General features: G+C 36.8%; 1 protein-coding gene across 1 annotated transcript in view; it reads right to left on the bottom strand.

Moving 5' to 3' along the window:
- Nucleotides 1-18,805, bottom strand: part of LOC149800520 (thrombospondin type-1 domain-containing protein 4-like) — a 217,447-nt gene that overhangs the window by 77,837 nt on the left and 120,805 nt on the right. The window contains exon 2 of the mRNA XM_089954454.1: nt 5,140-5,212. Within this exon, the coding sequence (XP_089810580.1) occupies nt 5,140-5,212 (73 nt within the window). The remainder of the gene's footprint in view (nt 1-5,139; nt 5,213-18,805) is intronic.

Genomic DNA, 18,805 nt, shown 5'->3' with positions numbered 1-18,805 from the left:
TTTCTGAAGAATACAAAGTGAAAATTTAATAAAGAACTTACCGTTTGTTTTGTGAATAAAATCCAAAAACGTTCTAAAATCTATACAGTTTTAACTGAATTCTAGCAGTATTCCATACAAGTTCCAATTTTGAATTTGTTGATGTACATGTCGTCTTGAAGGTGGAAATGTACCAATTACCTGAATTGTGATTATGTGCTAATAGACTTTTGTTGCATCATAGTAATACAAAAAAATTTCATGTCTAAATTCACTATCATTGTAGAGGAATGTTCCAGTCCAAGGATATTATTGACAAGCACGTTGTATTTCCAGTAAATAATAATCTCAATAAATCCACCCAAATGAAACTCGAAATACAACAATAAGACTAATCCAGTTTCAAGCTGTTTAGACAAGAATAATAATTTCGCAGTAAAAAAGACCATTATATCAAAAGATAAGACATAAACATAGAACCAGGAATAGGTTCAAAATTTCATTTCATAGAACATTCTAAGTTGTCAGCAATAGAAGGTCTATTACTCAAAGTATAATAAAGAACAAGGCAAACATCGGGTACACAAGGTTTTTCTATGGGGGAATACCAATGTCCTAGACTCAGATTAAGATAAATAGGTTTACCTCCTTTGACAATGAGCATAATATTTAATTTCTACTCATAGAGAAATATTATATTTGTATTATATTTTTTACAAACTCAATGTACCTATTCTGGTCCACAGTGAACTACAAATATACATAACGTATAAACGTGGAGAAAAAATCCAACAAACAATACAGATTAAAGATACATAACAGCATGTTTTCAGCCTTTTCGTTTTTGGAGTTCAATAACTCTTAATAATAGTCCGCAATTCCATGCTGCCTAACGAAAAGTGATCAGTTTTGAAAAACACGGGGATGTTTGAAGTTTGTATCACACATATCTTAGTGATTCGGTGCCAATGTCTCGTGTTTATATTGCCATGGAGGTCTTTGATTAACAAATATCAGTTTTGTAACAAACGTTTGCCGCCTTGCAGCTACACCAGCGTGGTACCAATATATAACCAACTGCTAATATAATTAGTTGCTGTTTATTAGTTTTGTTCACATATTCTTCCATTAGTCAAAGAGCACAAGTGGTTAGGATTGTAACACTACAAATATAAAATAAGGGACACCTTTGCAAGGAGTCCGGCTTTCAGAGAACGTTTGCAGTCTGCTATCTCATTTATAGACAATTCAGTGGATAGATTATATTTTGTTTTAAAAGCTCTTCAGGTATTCGTTTAACGTTTGAAAATCTATAAGGTATTAATGTTCCATATCATGTATATTACGAATGACGCCAACCCGACAAAAGATTATATAACACAACTTAGAAAAACATATAAGAATAATGAGGACTTTGTATAGTGCCTAATCTTTAGAAGCTCTACGCGCTTTACAACATTAGACAATACCTATAAGATAAAAAACATATAATGATATGATTACAGAAAACAAACACCATGAAATTAGAAAACATAAAACATGCTGAAAATGTATAAGGTAGGAAACATTATAAGGTCTTTAAGTTTGTTCTTGCAGTCGAAATATGTGTTTTAAGAGCACTCTTTAATGGGGTCGCTGTGTCTCTGTATCTAAGTTCAGTTGGGCAATTTCTTCCATGTTACTGGGCCATGATATGCAAAAGAACGTTGTCCATATGACTTCGTTTTCATAGTATATGATTGTCAGACGAGGAGCGTAAGTATCTTGCTGGTGTGTACACATAGGTGAGGTCGGATAGTTATGTTGGACTGGAGTCCGTCAGTGAAACGTAGCACAGAGAACAAATTTTGTATTTGATTCTGGATTGAATGGATAGCCATTGTAGGGTACAGAGCTGGGGGAGGTGTGCCATGCTTGTGGTACTCTAAGGATGATCCGAGAAGCTGTGTTTTGAACTTTTTGAAGTTTCTGGAGTAGATATTGAGACGAACCAGACAGAAGTGAGTTACAATAGTCCAGTCTTGAAAGTACTAATTAACATGCAAGTGTTTTAGTGACATCAACTGAAAGATATTTGCGAAATGAGCTGAAGCGTCTCAGCTCAAGATATGCAGCCTTGCAGATGTTTTTTTACATGTTGGTGCAAGGTGTGAGACCTCTCGAGAGAAACACCTAGGTTTCGTACTGACTGTGTGAATTTAATGTTGGTGTTACTGATATTTATTGTTTGAGATAAAGGATGTGAATGAAAAAGTCTTTGTGCTGTGATCAGAATGGCTTCACTTTTATCATCAATCATCTGCAGCTTGTTACATGTCATCCATACCTTCACAGCAGAAATGCACCTCTCTACACCTTGGATATATAGAACGAAGAGAACATGTTCAAGAACAGACCCCTGTGGAACACCACAACATAGATTAACTGGTCTGGAGTGTAATCCATTTGCAGACACAAGTTGTGTCCTGTCGACCAAGTAGGAATTGGACTACGGTAAGGATGTACCATGAATGCCGAATACATGCTGGATGCGGTGAAGTAATGGTCTATTGTGTCAAATGCTGCAGAACAGTCAAGGAGGGTGAGGACTGTAATCGTTCCGCTATCCAAAGCAGAGAAAATGTCATTAACTACTTGGGATATACCAACTTTTCTATGATTTTTAATATGAATCGGAGACTAGACAATGGGTGGTAGCTCTTTAAATCGTTATGGTTGAGTGTTGGTTTCTTGAGCAGAGGCTTTACAATGGCAGTTTTGAAAAATGATGGGAATTCCTCGGATGAGAGAGATGTATTAATAACATCAGTTATTTAAGGCAATATTGGTTCTAAGCACTCAAACAGCAGTGATGTTGGAATTGGATCAAGTTCACGTGACTTTCGTGCACTCTTCATCACGTTTGTACGTACTAAATCCATAGAGACAGGTTCAAATGCAGCTAACGGTTACCGCTAAATTCTGTATCAAACTGTATGGTGACAACGAGTCAATTGAAATTGTGTTGTCAAGTTTATTTTTAATGATTTGTACTTTTCACGGAAGAAATTTGCAAACAGATCCGGAAGGTTGACTGAAAAGAAGGTAGTTGGAAGTGGTGTAAATTTGTTCCTTGACATTAGCTTGTTAGTAATCTCGAAGAGCTCTTTGCAGCTTGAACTTTCTGTCATCTTAGCACTGTAGTGGGCTGATTTCGCTGCATGGACTATGTTTGTGACGTTCTTCTTAGCTGCTTTATATATTTGCTTATGAATAGTGAGTCTGGTGGAAAGCCAAAGTCTATCAGCTTTACGGCGGTCTCTTTTTGCAGTGGGAAGCTGGTCTCTAACACTGCTATACCAAGAAGAACACTTTTGAATTGATACTCTGCATTTGGTAGCTGGCGCATGTTTGTAGAGCAATGAACGCAGGCAGTTATCGAGTTGTTCTGCTGTAGGAATTAGGCAAGTTGTTAGATTTGCTAAGATGTCATGCATTAGTTTGGTTCTAGTTATCATACGGAGGTTTCTCTTAGTAGCAAATAAAGATGTGGGGTTAGGAACTGATACGTCAAGATGGCATATAATACAGAGATGATCCGATGCAAGTTTGTGGGATACCAGGGAGGACCGTAGAATCATCCGGTAAATGAAGAATCCAGTCTAAAATGTGACAATGTTTATGGGTGGGTTGGTTAACTGACTGTTTGCGGTTGAAAACATGAATGGAATATATGAGATTTTATGTGTCTGGATTTCCAGGACAGTCAAAGAAAAAGTTGAAATCTCCAAGAATAATCAGGTTGACACCTATTGAATTTCAATACTCTGTGAGATTCGGAAACTGCTCCAAAAAGAGAGATTCAGTCAGCTTGTTTTTCTTTCTACTAGGAGGAGGGCGGCAGAGGCAGAATAAAATGGACTGAACTTTGTTCCAGTGTGAGTGTGGTTTGGGCTAGCTCAAACGATGTGTCGTAGAAATTGAAGGTTGTGGTGTGGTTAAGACGTTTAATCATGGAGTTCTTTGCGATTATATCAGCTCAACCTCCGCGAGAGTAGCGGGGGAACGACTTGATGGAGTAACGAGTGGGTGTTAGATCCGCGCACTTGGGCTCATCGCCTGATGTTTTTAGTCATGTTTATACCAGGAAAAAGACTTCGATATTCTGATCGTTGATAAAATTAACTATTTATGTGCGCTTTTCCCGTGGTCATACTGACTGGACATTAAATAATGCGATATGCAGTGATATCTCTTGGATAGCTGACACAAAGGTAGACGATTTAATAGGGATTTGAATAACGTTATCTAAATTAACGGCCGAATTTTTAAATTGTTGAGTCGGAAAGGACGAAAGGATAAATGGAATTCTTCTTCCTGTTCTACGCCGGCCAGCTGTGTAAAAACGTTTCTTTGTTTCGCTTCTGTTTACATTTAGGTAATGATGAATGTAGTCCCAGTTCGTTTAGTCTAGTGCACAATGTTGTGTGGAGAGCCAAGTAGTTGTCATTTAAAGCAATTAATTAGGGTCCATCATAGCATAAACGGGTTGACTGGCGAGTATCACCTGATGGCAGTTTGTTCAACAACAAAGAACGTTGTAGCAGTGGAACAAGACAGCTGAGAAAAAGTCTAATTGTTCTCGTTTCCAAAACAAGGAGTTGAAGAAACATATACGAACTGAACAGCCAATGCATGATGAACACAATAACGTAGACGAAGACAGACAACTAGCACATATATCATGAAAAACGGCACCGAAACAAACGGAACAGTTGTTTTTAAAACCGATAAGCAATAGCGGCCATCTTGTAACCCTCACATCTTCCCAAATATTATTATGTAACAACCAGATTGCTACCCAATGCATAAGTGGATTTCGATCTGGCAACCAATAAGTTCAGCTAATATATGGCAACCTTGTTAGAAAAGACAAAATTTGCAACTATAACACATGCTGACCAGATCAAAGGCTCATACATGTCAACGGACTTCAATCATACAACATAGTACAATCGGGAACTATATCAAGCAACTTCAAAAATTACTTCATCTCGTCTAGTGTCAGCTACTTCGAAACTAAGGCACTTTTGGAACCATCCATGGACTTTGTTTTAGTTGATACACCTTTTTCTTAATGTGGCAAAGGAAAAGAAATAAATGTAAGAAAGAAACACTTACCCGTGACCCCTCAGTCAAAACATGTGTAGGCTGGAGCAGCGTTCCAGTTAATACGACCAACACAGACAGAAACCTGAATATAAAAGAGATTCATTAACGTATTAAGGAAACTGCTCATCGCTTCTTGCCTAGATGTATGTCTTCCTTACCTCGACATCATGAAACACTTTTGATAAAGTTTTAGTTCTAGATGTATGTCTTCCTTACCTCGACATCATGAAACACTTTTGATAAAGTTTTAGTTCTAGATGTATGTCTTCCTTACCTCGACATCATGAAAACCTTTTGATAAAGTTTTAGTTCTAGATGTATGTCTTCCTTACCTCGACATTATGAAACACTTTTGATAAAGTTTTAGTTCTAGATGTATGTCTTCCTTACCTCGACATCATGAAACACTTTTGATAAAGTTTTAGTTCTAGATGTATGTCTTCCTTACCTCGACATCATGAAACACTTTTGATAAAGTTTTAGTTCTAGATGTATGTCTTCCTTACCTCGACATCATGAAACACTTTTGATAAAGTTTTAGTTCTAGATGTATGATCTCCTTACCCCGACATTATGAAACAATTTTGATAAAGTTTTAGTTCTATATGTATGTATTCTTACCTCGACATTATGAAACACTTTTGATAAAGTTTTAGTTCTAATTGTATGTCCGCCTTGCCTCAACATTATGAAACACTTTTGATAAAGTTTTAGTTATAGGTTCTTTCCAGGACAATCGAAAACGACTTTACGTAAGTCAAGTCCAACATTAAATACAGTGACGCTAAGACCCAAAGGATTTGAAATCTCAAGGCCAGTTCTAAACTATATAAAAAGATGATAGCAAGATTTATAAGGTTACTACTTGTGAATCATATATTTAACGTGGCAATTAATTCACAAAATAAACAAAAGCCATACGCAATTAATAAATGTCTCAATGTCTATTAATTAATTGATCCTTCCCCACACCAATGTCTACTTTACTATATATGAACTCTGGCAACCACCTTCATTTCCACCTACTGAAATACGTGCACACTTGTAACTGACTGACTATATAATTACATTAAATTTACCATCTACCTTCATGCCTACTTATATGCCTCCACACACACACACACACACACACACACACACACACACACACACGCACACATACATACATACATACATACATACATACATACATACATACATACATACATTTTGATTGGCACTGCGTGCCAATGAAAAATGATATAGCCTCATACTTCAGACCGTGCCTGGCAAATTCTAATGTGTGCCAAATTCTGCTCTTTTTAGGTAAATAGAAACGTCTTGACATATAGCCAAGCTAGCCAAGTCTGCCAACAAATCACGTTAATCGTGGTATATTCGTATTCAAATAGAATACCGATCAATCTTTCCTCGACGTAAACTATCAAGTTGGTTTGTCCGAATCAGCAATGTTAGACATTCAGATAGTTTGTTTTTCTTCAAAGCAAACTTAAATTCAATTGTTCACTCTGATTGCCCAACACGTTTCTGCAACTTTAAACACGCACTGTTGATGGCTCATATGTCTGCACGATATGATCTTAGATACGTAGAACACAAAACCTCAAAGAAATCCAATAATCTTGCATAAAGAACCACATACCTTTCACATCACGGAACTGTAGAATCGAAACAGATATACCGGTGCAAAACAATATATTGTTAGTTATATATATAGATTATGTAACTCCTGGTACATGATTTTATTAACATGTAATTTGTCTTCATTGTTGTAGGCTGCAAATTAATGTGATTGTCCTTAGTTATATTTTGCCTACGTCAGTAGGGTCTATGAATATTAAGATCGTGAAATTTCATTGGATCTATAAACAGATGCTTACGTACGTGTTGACAATTACTAATAATAATACTTGTTGACGACTTTGACTTAATTTCTCATTGGATGGTGGGGTCAGGTTAGCTCAGGTTCCCATTGATTAGGCAAGGTCGCAAGAAAAGAAGTTTCGAAATAAATTGAGTAGTAAGATGTGTAACCGTGCGTACGTTGTGAATCATAGTCGTAATAGAAAGAATGTATAAGGAGAGAACTGAGCAATCAGATTCATTCCTATTTTGGAGTCAGTCTCATTCTTCTGTTCCTGTTGTAAGTCTGCATACGTGTTTCATGTTGTACTTATATATTATCTGAGAGGAAAACATTCGTTTTGGACTGTTCAGTGGACATAAAAAGTGATCATTATATGGACTATACTATTAGAGTTATAACAATGTATGTATGTATGTATGTATGTACGTATGTATGTCAATTTTTGCAGGTTCTTCACCATATTTTATATGTTACAACGAGGTAATATTGCAAAGGAAAATATTTAATGAACAAACAACACTTTCCCTGCTTTGACAATCCCATAAATAGGTAGATGGATCAAGTGTTACCCTACTTCGTTATTATTTATACAAAACAAGAAGGTGGCTGGAGAACTTGATGGCTTGCCATGTGCTCACACACATGGGGGGCAAAGGTGGGCGTTAAACTTAATAGCTGACCCCTGCGTGTTTGCCCCTACCCCTCACCGTAAAATTCTGTAGGCGCAACTGGGTTTGGCGGATCTATTATGAATACATTTGTTACTTCTGTGTCAACGAGCGCCATCACTATACATGCATAAATCGCGGTTAACATTAATAAGGATGTAAATATTTTCACACCATGAGCAATAAGCGTGGATAGCGTCGAAAGTCTGTGATTACGAGCCGTGGACTTTGTTCTAGATTTCAGAGTTGTTCATTTTTCAATACATTAAACAGCAGTGCTTGCCCGAAATTACTACTTGAATAGGTTCAGCAGGTAGTGTAACAAATTTACATCCTGTCCTCTTTCGGGCTCACTACGTATATGTTTTGGAGTTTATTTGTTATTGCTATCTATTAATCGTCGTCTGAGTGTATTGCAATAAACACTGTTTCATTTTGAAATATTGACACTATAAAACTATACAAGTAAGTAAGGATGCTGCCAAATAGTAGAGACAGTATATTGCGTAAGTAGAAGTAGGACACAAATGCACTACATTTTTTGCACAGCGAATTAAAGCAACAGAAAAAGGAATGAAATGAATTCATTAGTTACCTCAATGAAAGTAAAAGACTGAAAATGTGTAACATGATAATTGAGATGGTCGTTGTGCGAACACATATTGTCAGGTGTTGATAAGATGGAGCGTGGTTATCTCGGATCTTACACAAACAACTTCTTATGTGAATCTCTGCGTAGCACTGATGCGCAAACGGTTACTTGTAGACACGTGGCAATGATATACAGGCGATTTATCTTTTTTACACAGTAAATAAAAAAGCAAACCATGTATCTGTCCAAAATTAAATACAAAAATATCCGTGTTAATAAAGTGATTATTTATCTATGCTAGTGACTTTGCTATTATTTATTTATTTGTTTATTTATTTATTTATTTATTTATTTGTTGAGGGTTTCTTTCACACTTTCTTTGTTCTGAGGACGTAGATTATCTAAAATGTATCTTGTTCTAGCAAAACAAGAACAGTAATTAGTTATACCAAGAGTTCACGCCCGTAACATTTCTTTTCAAGTGAGAAAAGCTATGATGAAAAGACATCAAGCCCCTAACATTGCTTTTCAGGTGAGAAATGCTATGATGAAAAGACATCAAGCCCCTAACATTGCTTTTCAGGTGAGAAATGCTACGATGAAAAGACATCAAGCCCCTAACATTGCTTTTCAGGTGAGAAATGCTATGATGAAAAGGTTTTAAGCCCCTAACATTGCTTTTCAAGTAAGAGAAGCTATTCACTTTCATGTGAAATTAATGAATTTGATTTTCATTTGAAACTCTGAATTTTCCCTATTTTGCTACATTTTCTTAACGGTTGATAAGTATACTGTCTGAAACATTACGTTTTATTTGTGTCATAACCAAGGTTGCTAAAACGGTACGACATTGGCAAACGTAGAAAATAATTTGTCGTGTATTACTCGCCAGATACATCCACAATATGTAATTTTAATACCGCCCCCGCTAACACATCAGCGTGTCATGCAATAGTCATTATCTACAATAAGCACCGTTTTATCGTCCTTAATCTCGATGCCCAGCTTGCTTAACGTTCTCACAAAGCGTCTGTCTTTTCTCCCGGTTATGACATGTTTCGCAGCAAATTCTTTAAAATTCTGAATAATGAACAGCACAATTTTTAGAAGCTTTAATATCTGATATGATGTTTCGCTTTTTATTTGTTTGGTGTTTTTCTACAAAAGAGTATGTCAAAAGAAATAATGTGTATTGCAGGCTACTTAGTCGATGCCTACTCATGGGGTGGGGACAATCTTAGATCTAAAGGGACTTTTCGAAAAGAAAGTTTCAATACGGGACCTTGATACACCACTTCAAATTTGCCTTGAGTAAAAAAAAAAATGTTGGCGGGCATATGAAATAAAAATATGATTAATGCTTTAGTCATAACCCTGATGAAGGTCTCATGATTTTTCAATACTGTATGCACGATGTAGTGGCGGTGCAAAGGAAGATGTTTTGCAAATGACCTAATCTAATAACCATTTGGATGACTGGCTAGCGCTAAAAGTCTAAATCCCAATAAACTATAATATGCAACAGAGAAATATCAATATTTACATTGATTATGACTGTACTATATTCAGTTCAGCGGGACAGCAGCAGAATTCCCATTCTAAATAAAATAGGACAGCAATGCAATTTCCATTCTATTGACAAATAAGTCGAACATCAGTCCAATTTCCATTCTATTGAAAAATAAGTCGAACATCAGTCCAATTTCCATTCTTAGAATACATTAATATAGTTCCATTCAGTAGACACATAGGACAGCGGCCCAATTTACATTCTATTATTACGATCCTATGGTCATAGACTAAGTAACAGAAAAGAGCGAAAACCAACAAGTTTTGTACATTTCAACAAATAATTTATTTCCCTAGAATACATTGTGAAAATTTGACAAGAACTTACAGTAATGCGAATGAAATACAAAATAGTGGAAACCGTTAAATCACCAGTCTTAATGAATAAAGTTCTAATTAAATTCTAGTTGTGTTCGAAAAAAGATCCGACACTGAATGTGCTGATATGCATTTAGCAGCGTGTGACGTGGATATGTTCCAACAGTCTTTCAATGAATCACAATAATTAAATCAAAATGTCCTTCTCAGAATGCACTATAATTCCAATTTAATGTTTCTGTCCAAGAAAAGTATTGAAGAATACTTTGTATTTCCCTGAAGAGTAATTTTAATAAATAATTCTACCGAAACGAAGTACTGAAGACAATGATAAGACCGATTCTGCCCAATTTTCAAGTAAACAAAATTATATAAAAGAACTAAAAAGCAAAATATGGGCCAGGATGTAGGGCAAAAGTTTATTTTTTAAAAATCTAACTTGTAAACAATACAAAACCTGTTGCTAAAATTATAATAAAGAATGTGGTAAGCATCAGGTACCATATGCTATCCAATGGGAATGCCAGTGTCCTAGAACCAGACCCATAAGTGTTTACCTTTGTTAATAATGATCCTAATATTTAAACCACACTCACAGGGAAATATTAAGTATGTGTCATTTGTTTTTCAAACGAAAGTTAGTGGTCAGGTACAACATGAACTTGATTTAGACAAGGTCAAGTCCATAATAAAATTATACATATTATATATTCATGGAGGAAAAAAACTAATAAAGAATATAAATTAAATATACTTAACACTATATACAATTATGAGAGCACCCCAATTTCCATTTTATATACAAATAGGACAGCACATTTCGAGTCTAGGTATAGATAGGACAGCCACCCATTTAACATTCTGTAGGTAAATAGAATGGTCCAATTTGTATTCTATAAACAAATCATCCCGATTTCCATTTTATCGACAAATAAGACGGATAGCAAACCAGTTTCCAATCTATAGACAAATAGGACAGCAGCCCTGTAACCATTCTGTAAACGAATAGGACACCAGGCCAAATTCCATTAAATACACGCACAGGACAGCGGCCGAATTTCTATCCAATAGACTCTTCCTTCCAAGTAAACATAGTGTAACCCTATTGTGAACACAGTGAGCCATTTGTTTGTGTGTGTGTGTGTGTGTGTGTGTGTGTGTGTGTCGTGCAGTGATCGATTGAATATATTGGAGGAAAAGATAACAGGAAAATAATCAAACAATAGTTACAAAATAGACAACATCTGAGATACCATTTGTTTGAAAGGTTCACGCAAAGGTCGATCTTTGTAAGTGTTTTCATACACAATAAAGCTACTATTTTCAGCAAGCCAATATTTATTGTGATAGTCACTTGCATGGTTACTTAAATCTGCCTACTAAATAGTGGATATAATTTCAAGGGAAAATATAATGAAATTGCCAACACTTGACTGGGTCCCTAACTTATTTCACATTTCTACCATTTCCAGGAAAGTATAAGGCAATACTGTCAAGTGAATGGACTGTACCGCGTTCATACAAAATGTCTAGTGAATGGACTGTACCGCGTTCATACAAAATGTCTAGCGAATGGACTGTACAACGTTCACAAAAAATGTCTAGCGAATGGACTGTACTCTATTCACAACAGATGTCTAGTGAATGGACTGTACGCCGTTCCCAAATTGTTCTGGTGATTGAAATGTACGCTGTTCGCAAAATTTTTAAAGGGGCTGGACTGTACACCATTCACAAGCTGTAATTCAAAATCAGAAATCTTTCCACGTGTTACATGTCCTCTAAGTCTCTAAGGTTACCTTGCTGCGTGAAACCAATATAGGAAGTAATTGAGACAGGTATCATTAAGTATATGCAAATATTTCACTTGTTTATGTTGATTTTTTGGTACAATGCAGAAGGATTGATAAGGACGCATCGTTTAATGTATGATGAAAAAGGGAACTAAAATTCGGTGCACAACAGATTTAAAAGCAACAAGTGCTGTATATTTCCAAGCGACTACGTTGTACGCTTCTCTCGACCATATGAGAATGCGACGATGACGATGACGATGTGTAGTTATCTCACCAAGCTACGGCATTTGCTACCGACATCTTTCCTGTGAGTGTTAGCTTTAACGATATTATTCAAAGACTAACAACGAATAATATTGTTGGATGTTAACTTGCATGGAGACTACAATCTTCTCATAAATAGCACATTTTTTATATCATCAGGTTTTGGAGTAGACCTAACAGTTTGATATTTCCTTTTTATTTGTAAGCCACTAATGTGGTCAAAAGGGTTTTTCTCTTAATGTTGTCAATAAGGGTTTCTCTCTTAATGTTGTCAGTAAAGGTTTCTCTCTTAATGTTGTCAATAAGGTTTCTATCTTAATGTTGTCAATAAGAGTTTCTATCTTAATGTTGTCAATAAGGTTTCTATCTTAATGTTGTCAATAAGGTTTCTATCTTAATGTTGTCAATAAGGTTTCTATCTTAATGTTGTCAATAAGGTTTCTATCTTAATGTTGTCAATAAGGTTTCTATCTTAATGTTGTCAATAAGGGTTTCTCTCTTAATGTTGTCAATAAGGTTTCTATCTTAATGTTGTCAATAAGGTTTCTATCTTAATGTTGTCAATAAGGTTTCTATCTTAATGTTGTCAATACGGTTTCTATCTTAATGTTGTCAATAAGGTTTATATCTTAATGTTGTCAATAAGGTTTCTATCTTAATGTTGTCAATAAAGTTTCTATCTTAATGTTGTCAATAAGAGTTTCTATCGTAATGTTGTCAATAAGGTTTCTATCTTAATGTTGTCAATAAGGTTTCTATCTTAATGTTGTCAATAAGGGTTTCTCTCTTAATGTTGTCAACAAGAGTTTCTATGTTAATGTTGTCAATAAGGTTTCGATCTTAATGTTGTCAATAAGGTTTATATCTTAATGTTGTCAATAAGGTTTCTATCTTAATGTTGTCAATAAGGGTTTCTCTCTTAATGCTGTCAATAAGGGTTTCTCTCCTAATGTTGTCAATAAGGTTTCTATCTTAGTGTTGTCAATAAGGTTTCTATCCAAAGATTTAAGAGATTTATTTACATACCGCGATCTTGGCTGACACAAGAATTGTTAGCTACGAACAAGACACCATGAGAGTCAAAGAAATACAGATTCAGACGATATTGTGATATCAGTTTGGATTTTTGCAAGTCCATGCAAACTTTAAAGTGTAAGGTTCATCTCCTAGACTTGGTCTTCCCTCTAGTGAAAATCGGTTTCTTATTTTTTTTATTAAGAATCCATGTCCAAATCGTTTTCTTATTTCCCTGTTAAGATCCATGTCCTAATTCTAATATTATTTATCTCTTAAAATCCATGTCGTCGGATTTTCAGACGTTTTAAATCTCGCGCCTATCTCCTATCTCCGTCATACTGGAAGAGATTTGGCAGTTTACGTCACTGTAGCTCAGTATATGGAACATCTACGAGCGTTTGTTTCACCACATTTAACTGTATGAGAGATTTAGATGCTCGGCAGCTTCAGAAACAAATATATATTCTTTTCCTTACGATACATCGTCAGAAGCATAACATTTAAAAAAATTCAGAGCGAATTCATAAGCCAAGTCGAATAAGCACGAGCTTGCTCGAGTTTGATAAATGTAAACATTACGTTCCCAACGTGAAAGAGGCCAATACAGGTCAAAGTGAAAGAGAGACCTGGTGCAGTTCAAAGTGAAAGATAGACCCGATAAAGGTCAAACTGAAAGAGAGGCCCGATACAGGTCAAGACGATGCCGACACACAAGTTGGCTAAGGTACAAGACATTAATTTGTGCTGCTAAAAACATAATATACAGTGTTTACCAAGAACTGTATATGCCAATGTTTATATCGGTGCGAAACTAAATTTTTTCCAGGACCGAGGGCGGTGGGAGATCCAGAAATATCGGGGGTGGGGGTGGAGGGAGCAGTCGTAAGTAAGGAGGATATGGAGTCTGTGTGAAGGATCTCTCTGGCCCTACTGAAGCTCGTGCATTTTAAGCGTTTCCAGGGCATAAGTTTAACCACCTAGCAATAAACAAAACTTTCAATTGTATACGTTCCAATTGTTTTGCGCTTATTCTTTTTTATTTGGGTTGCGAACTAGCTCCGCCCGCACCCCACCCTAGCGTCAACTCCCATCAGATCCTGGTCGGATTATAACTTGGGGAAGATACATTTATATTGCTTTCGAACAGAAATAAAAGCTGATTGACAGAGACATTACCTAGAGAGGGAGCTTTCCAATACCGACGACTTATTGACAAAGCAATGCCCCTAACAAGCCAGCTCTACCCAGTCCGGTTTCTGGTCGTTGTTCTCAGAATGAATATGTCGAGAATTAAGTGTACATTATATTCGTTTACAAATATTAATGTGACTTCTATCTAATACGTCCATATTCTATGTACAACAACTTTGGAAATGTATTCATTATTCGGTTGACCCGAAATAGATCATAATTAAGAGTACTACATTTATGCATGATATGAAGTTTATTTGCAATTAAGCAGATTTGCCATCAACATGTATATACATACATGGGCTCCAGCGGGATTTTTTGCGGCGGGGGGGGGGGGGGGGGGTCGATCAGTCACGGCCGGGACGGTAGTATTAGTATATTAGTATAGTAAGCAGCCTGAAACTAATATATATATATATATATATATATATATATATATATATATATATATATATATATATATATATGTGTGTGTGTATGTGTGTGTGTGTGTGTGTGTGCATTATGATATCCCGGGGATCACGTGAATACCCCTTGACCTATGCTGCGGTCGCCATTGTACACATATGCATTTAAATTACAGCAATTGATGGGGAAATGTTTAATACATATAGCAAAACAAATCTATCGCATGTTCATTCAATACAAAAATTATACTTTTTGGTATACATACACAAACCCAAATGTACATAGTTCTAATTGAAGTCCAGCGGTGTTCCTTTGCTGCGACCCTCTTGATGACCCCCTGCAACCCGGATTTGGGTTGTGACCTGTGTTTTAGAACCGCGGCCATGGATGCAGGGAACGACCTTTTAAATAATGAAGTACGACATCAACATGTATGGTTGTTGAAATTATGATGAGTTACTCTGTGCATGTTCGCTTTTGAAACATACTGTAATTCAGTGCTGTCCAACCTTTTTGAGACCATGGGACACTGAAAGATGTTTTTCTTCAGGCAGAGGGCCGCAGCAAAATACTGAAAAGCAACGACAATATATAGCTGCTCCAGCAGACCATTTAAAATCAGCCCACGGGCCGCGGGTTGCACAGCACTGCTGTAATTCATGACAGAGTCGCACCACTCACTGTATAAATTTACTGATGTGTGAGCCCTCGTGTATAGTTCTGAATGCATGATAGACTGTCGAGTCCCTTTTTCAGATTTCTTAATGAATGACAGATGGTGAACTCCTTAATTGATCTCTTAATGCATGATAGAGTGACGAATCCCTAACACATTACTTAATGCATAACAATGTCGAACCCTTTACACATTTCTTAGTGCATGACAGGGTCGAATCCCTTAACACATTCCTTAGTGCACGATAATGTCAAATCCCTTAATGCATGACAGTGTCGAATCCCTTAACACATTCCTTAAGTGATGTCTAGCACTGGGGAATCATGCCGCAGACATGTAGCATCATGTCCACCCAGTCACATTATCCTGACACCAGGCCGACCAGTCCTAACACTAACCTCTTAATGCTGAGCGCCAAGCGAGGCAGCTGTTAGTACCACTTTTTTAAAGTCTTTGATATGACTCGCCCGGGCATCGAACCCACGACCTCCCGCATCCGAGGCGGACGCTCTAACCACTAGGCCACCGGAGCGGTCTTACGCGTGACGTAACGTTGAGCCATTTTATAAATTTCTAAATGCATGACATACATATCGACCCCTTCATAAATTTCTTATTACACGACAGTGTCGAACCACTTTATAGATTTTTTAATGCGTGACAGAATGTCAAACCATAACCATCAGTTGACTTATGTATGCATGACGGAATGTGGAAGTCCTGTAGAGATTTTTGAATGCATGATAGAATCGAGCCCCTCAGCTGATTTCCTGATGTACGATAGAGTGTCCATCCCCTTTATAGGTTTCGTAATACCCGATATTGTCGAGCCCCTGTAAAAATGTCTGAATGCTTGACAGTATCGAGCCCATTGTCGCACGCAACTTGGGGCAAAGGGGTGGGTGAGAACTTATCCCGTATTTTACCTCTAAACATGTATTGTCCTACTTTCGTATAACTTGATAGCTCACCACTACATGTTTGCCCCCCCCCCCCCTCCACCAAAGAAATTAATTATTTGGGCATCCCTGGTCGTGCCAATGTATAGATTTCATTTCTAAACGCATCACAGGGTGTAGAGCTGCTTTAATGATTTCTTAATGCATGACATAGTGTTGAGTCCCTCCTTTGATTTCCTGATGCAAGACGTCGAGAATGTAAAACCCCTGGATACATTTCGTGATGCAAGACGTCGAGAATGTAGAACCCCTGGATACATTTCCTAATGCAAGACGTCGAGAATGTAAAACCCCTGGATACATTTCCTGATGCAAGACGTCGAGAATGTAAAACCCCTGGATACATTTCTGATGCAAGACGTCGAGAATGTAAAACCCCTGGATACATTTCCTGATGCAAGACGTCGAGAATGCAGAACCCCTAGATACATTTCTGAAAGCAAGACGTCGAGAATGTAGAACCCCTGGATACATTTCCTAATGCAAGACGTCGAGAATGTAGAACCCCTGGATACATTTCTGAATGCAAGACGTCGAGAATGTAGAACCCCTGGATACATTTCTGAATGTAAGACGTCGAGAATGTAAAACCCCTGGATACATTTCTGAATGCAAGATGTCGAGAATGTAAAACCCCTGGATACATTTCTGAATGCATGACGTCGAGAATGCAGAACCCCTGGATACATTTCCTGATGCAAGACGTCGAGATTGTAGAACCCCTGGATACATTTCTGAATGCAAGATGTCGAGAATGTAGAACCCCTGGATATATTTCTGAATACAAGACGTCGAGAATGTAGAACCCCTGGATACATTTCCTGATGTAAGACGTCGAGAATGTAAAACCCCTGGATACATTTCTGAATGCATGCAAGATTCAGCTTACTGATTAAATTGGCCGATAACGATATAAAAATTAAATTGTTTATGTTATATATGTGTAAGTGTCTTAGCAACGACACCCTTCACGGGCTACATTAATGAGCACGTTTTGTGCTCTAGTCAGGAAATAAATAATCAGAAAGTGCGTTAGGGTTAACCCTAACCCTAAACCCTATCTTTGACCCTAACCGTAACCCTAACCCGATCTTTGCTGAAACCTTATTGAGACCTTATAAAAAATCAAAAGGATGAATACAATCGTATTTAACCGTGTGTGTGTGTGTGTGTGTGTGTGTGTGTTCGCCCGCGCGCGTGTGTAACACTTTCAATTTCGTCTTTTCTATAAAGAATTTAATAAAAATGAAATGTGCAGGCATGCAAGATATACAGATATTACTAACCGCAGAATGGTCTCTCGAATACCACTAACATACAACTACATAAACACAAGAGGAGAACTTAACTTGCCATTCCTTCGTCTCGTTATATCTACTGCACATAACGGTGGTTTGTGTGCATAAAGTATCACGCTGGTTATGCAAACATATAGCCAACTTTCATCCCCTACCTGAGCCTTCAGACATATCAAAAGATATAAGAACAAGCACACATATGAGCATTTTGATCTGGTGATATAACATTTTGACAGCCGATAACGAACCTAGTTCAAACAGCGGCTTATCAAGCCTCCTTAAGACTAAGCAAGCAATTAGTGATAATTAGGTTGTATGAGTCCAACCTCATTTGGTCAGCACAATGTAATGCACCTCTCTCGAGTAATTTACACAAGCCAAAGTGAGCACGTGTTTTGCAAATTTCACATTGGACAATACTCCAGTCAGAAAGGGATGTCCATTGTCAAAGTTACTAAATATTATTCTATCGAAGCGCTAAATAAAAATGTCCAAAACAATCATAATATACAAGGGATTAAATTTCCCAATTTATTAATGGAATTCAAAAGACATTTACATGCTGATGATTACACTAATTTTATTACGGATAATGGATCATTTAAATATTTGCAAAAAGTTTACTTAATTTGGGAAGGCATCAGGATCTGTTACCAATCACGACAAGACAGAAATTTGATTAATTGGAAATTGGAGGGGGGAAACGACCCAGCCCCCCCCACACACACACACACACACACGCACACACAAACATAATCAAACAACAAGTTAAATCACTAAGGATAATTTACGGGAAAATTCAATTGCATTTAACTTTAGACGATTACTAAAGAAAGTAGAAGAACAGATAGAAATGTGGTCATACATCCTTTAAACATAATGGAACGTATACAGGTCGCTAAGACCTACATCGACAACCAGATTAATAATATGACAGTAAATCCGACATAATCAATGTTAAATACGATTAAAGAAAAAATTATTCATTTTATATGGAACCGCAGGATACATTATATGCAACGGAAATTGAAAATAAGCTTAACAATGAAGGA

Source organism: Sinohyriopsis cumingii, chromosome 4, assembly GCF_028554795.1.
Source record: "Sinohyriopsis cumingii isolate HCF-2022 chromosome 4, ASM2855479v2, whole genome shotgun sequence".
NCBI classification, from domain to species: Eukaryota; Metazoa; Mollusca; class Bivalvia; order Unionida; family Unionidae; genus Sinohyriopsis; species Sinohyriopsis cumingii.
The sequence above is the reverse complement of the archived record's forward strand: the minus strand, read 5'-3'. Positions and strand labels throughout refer to the sequence as shown.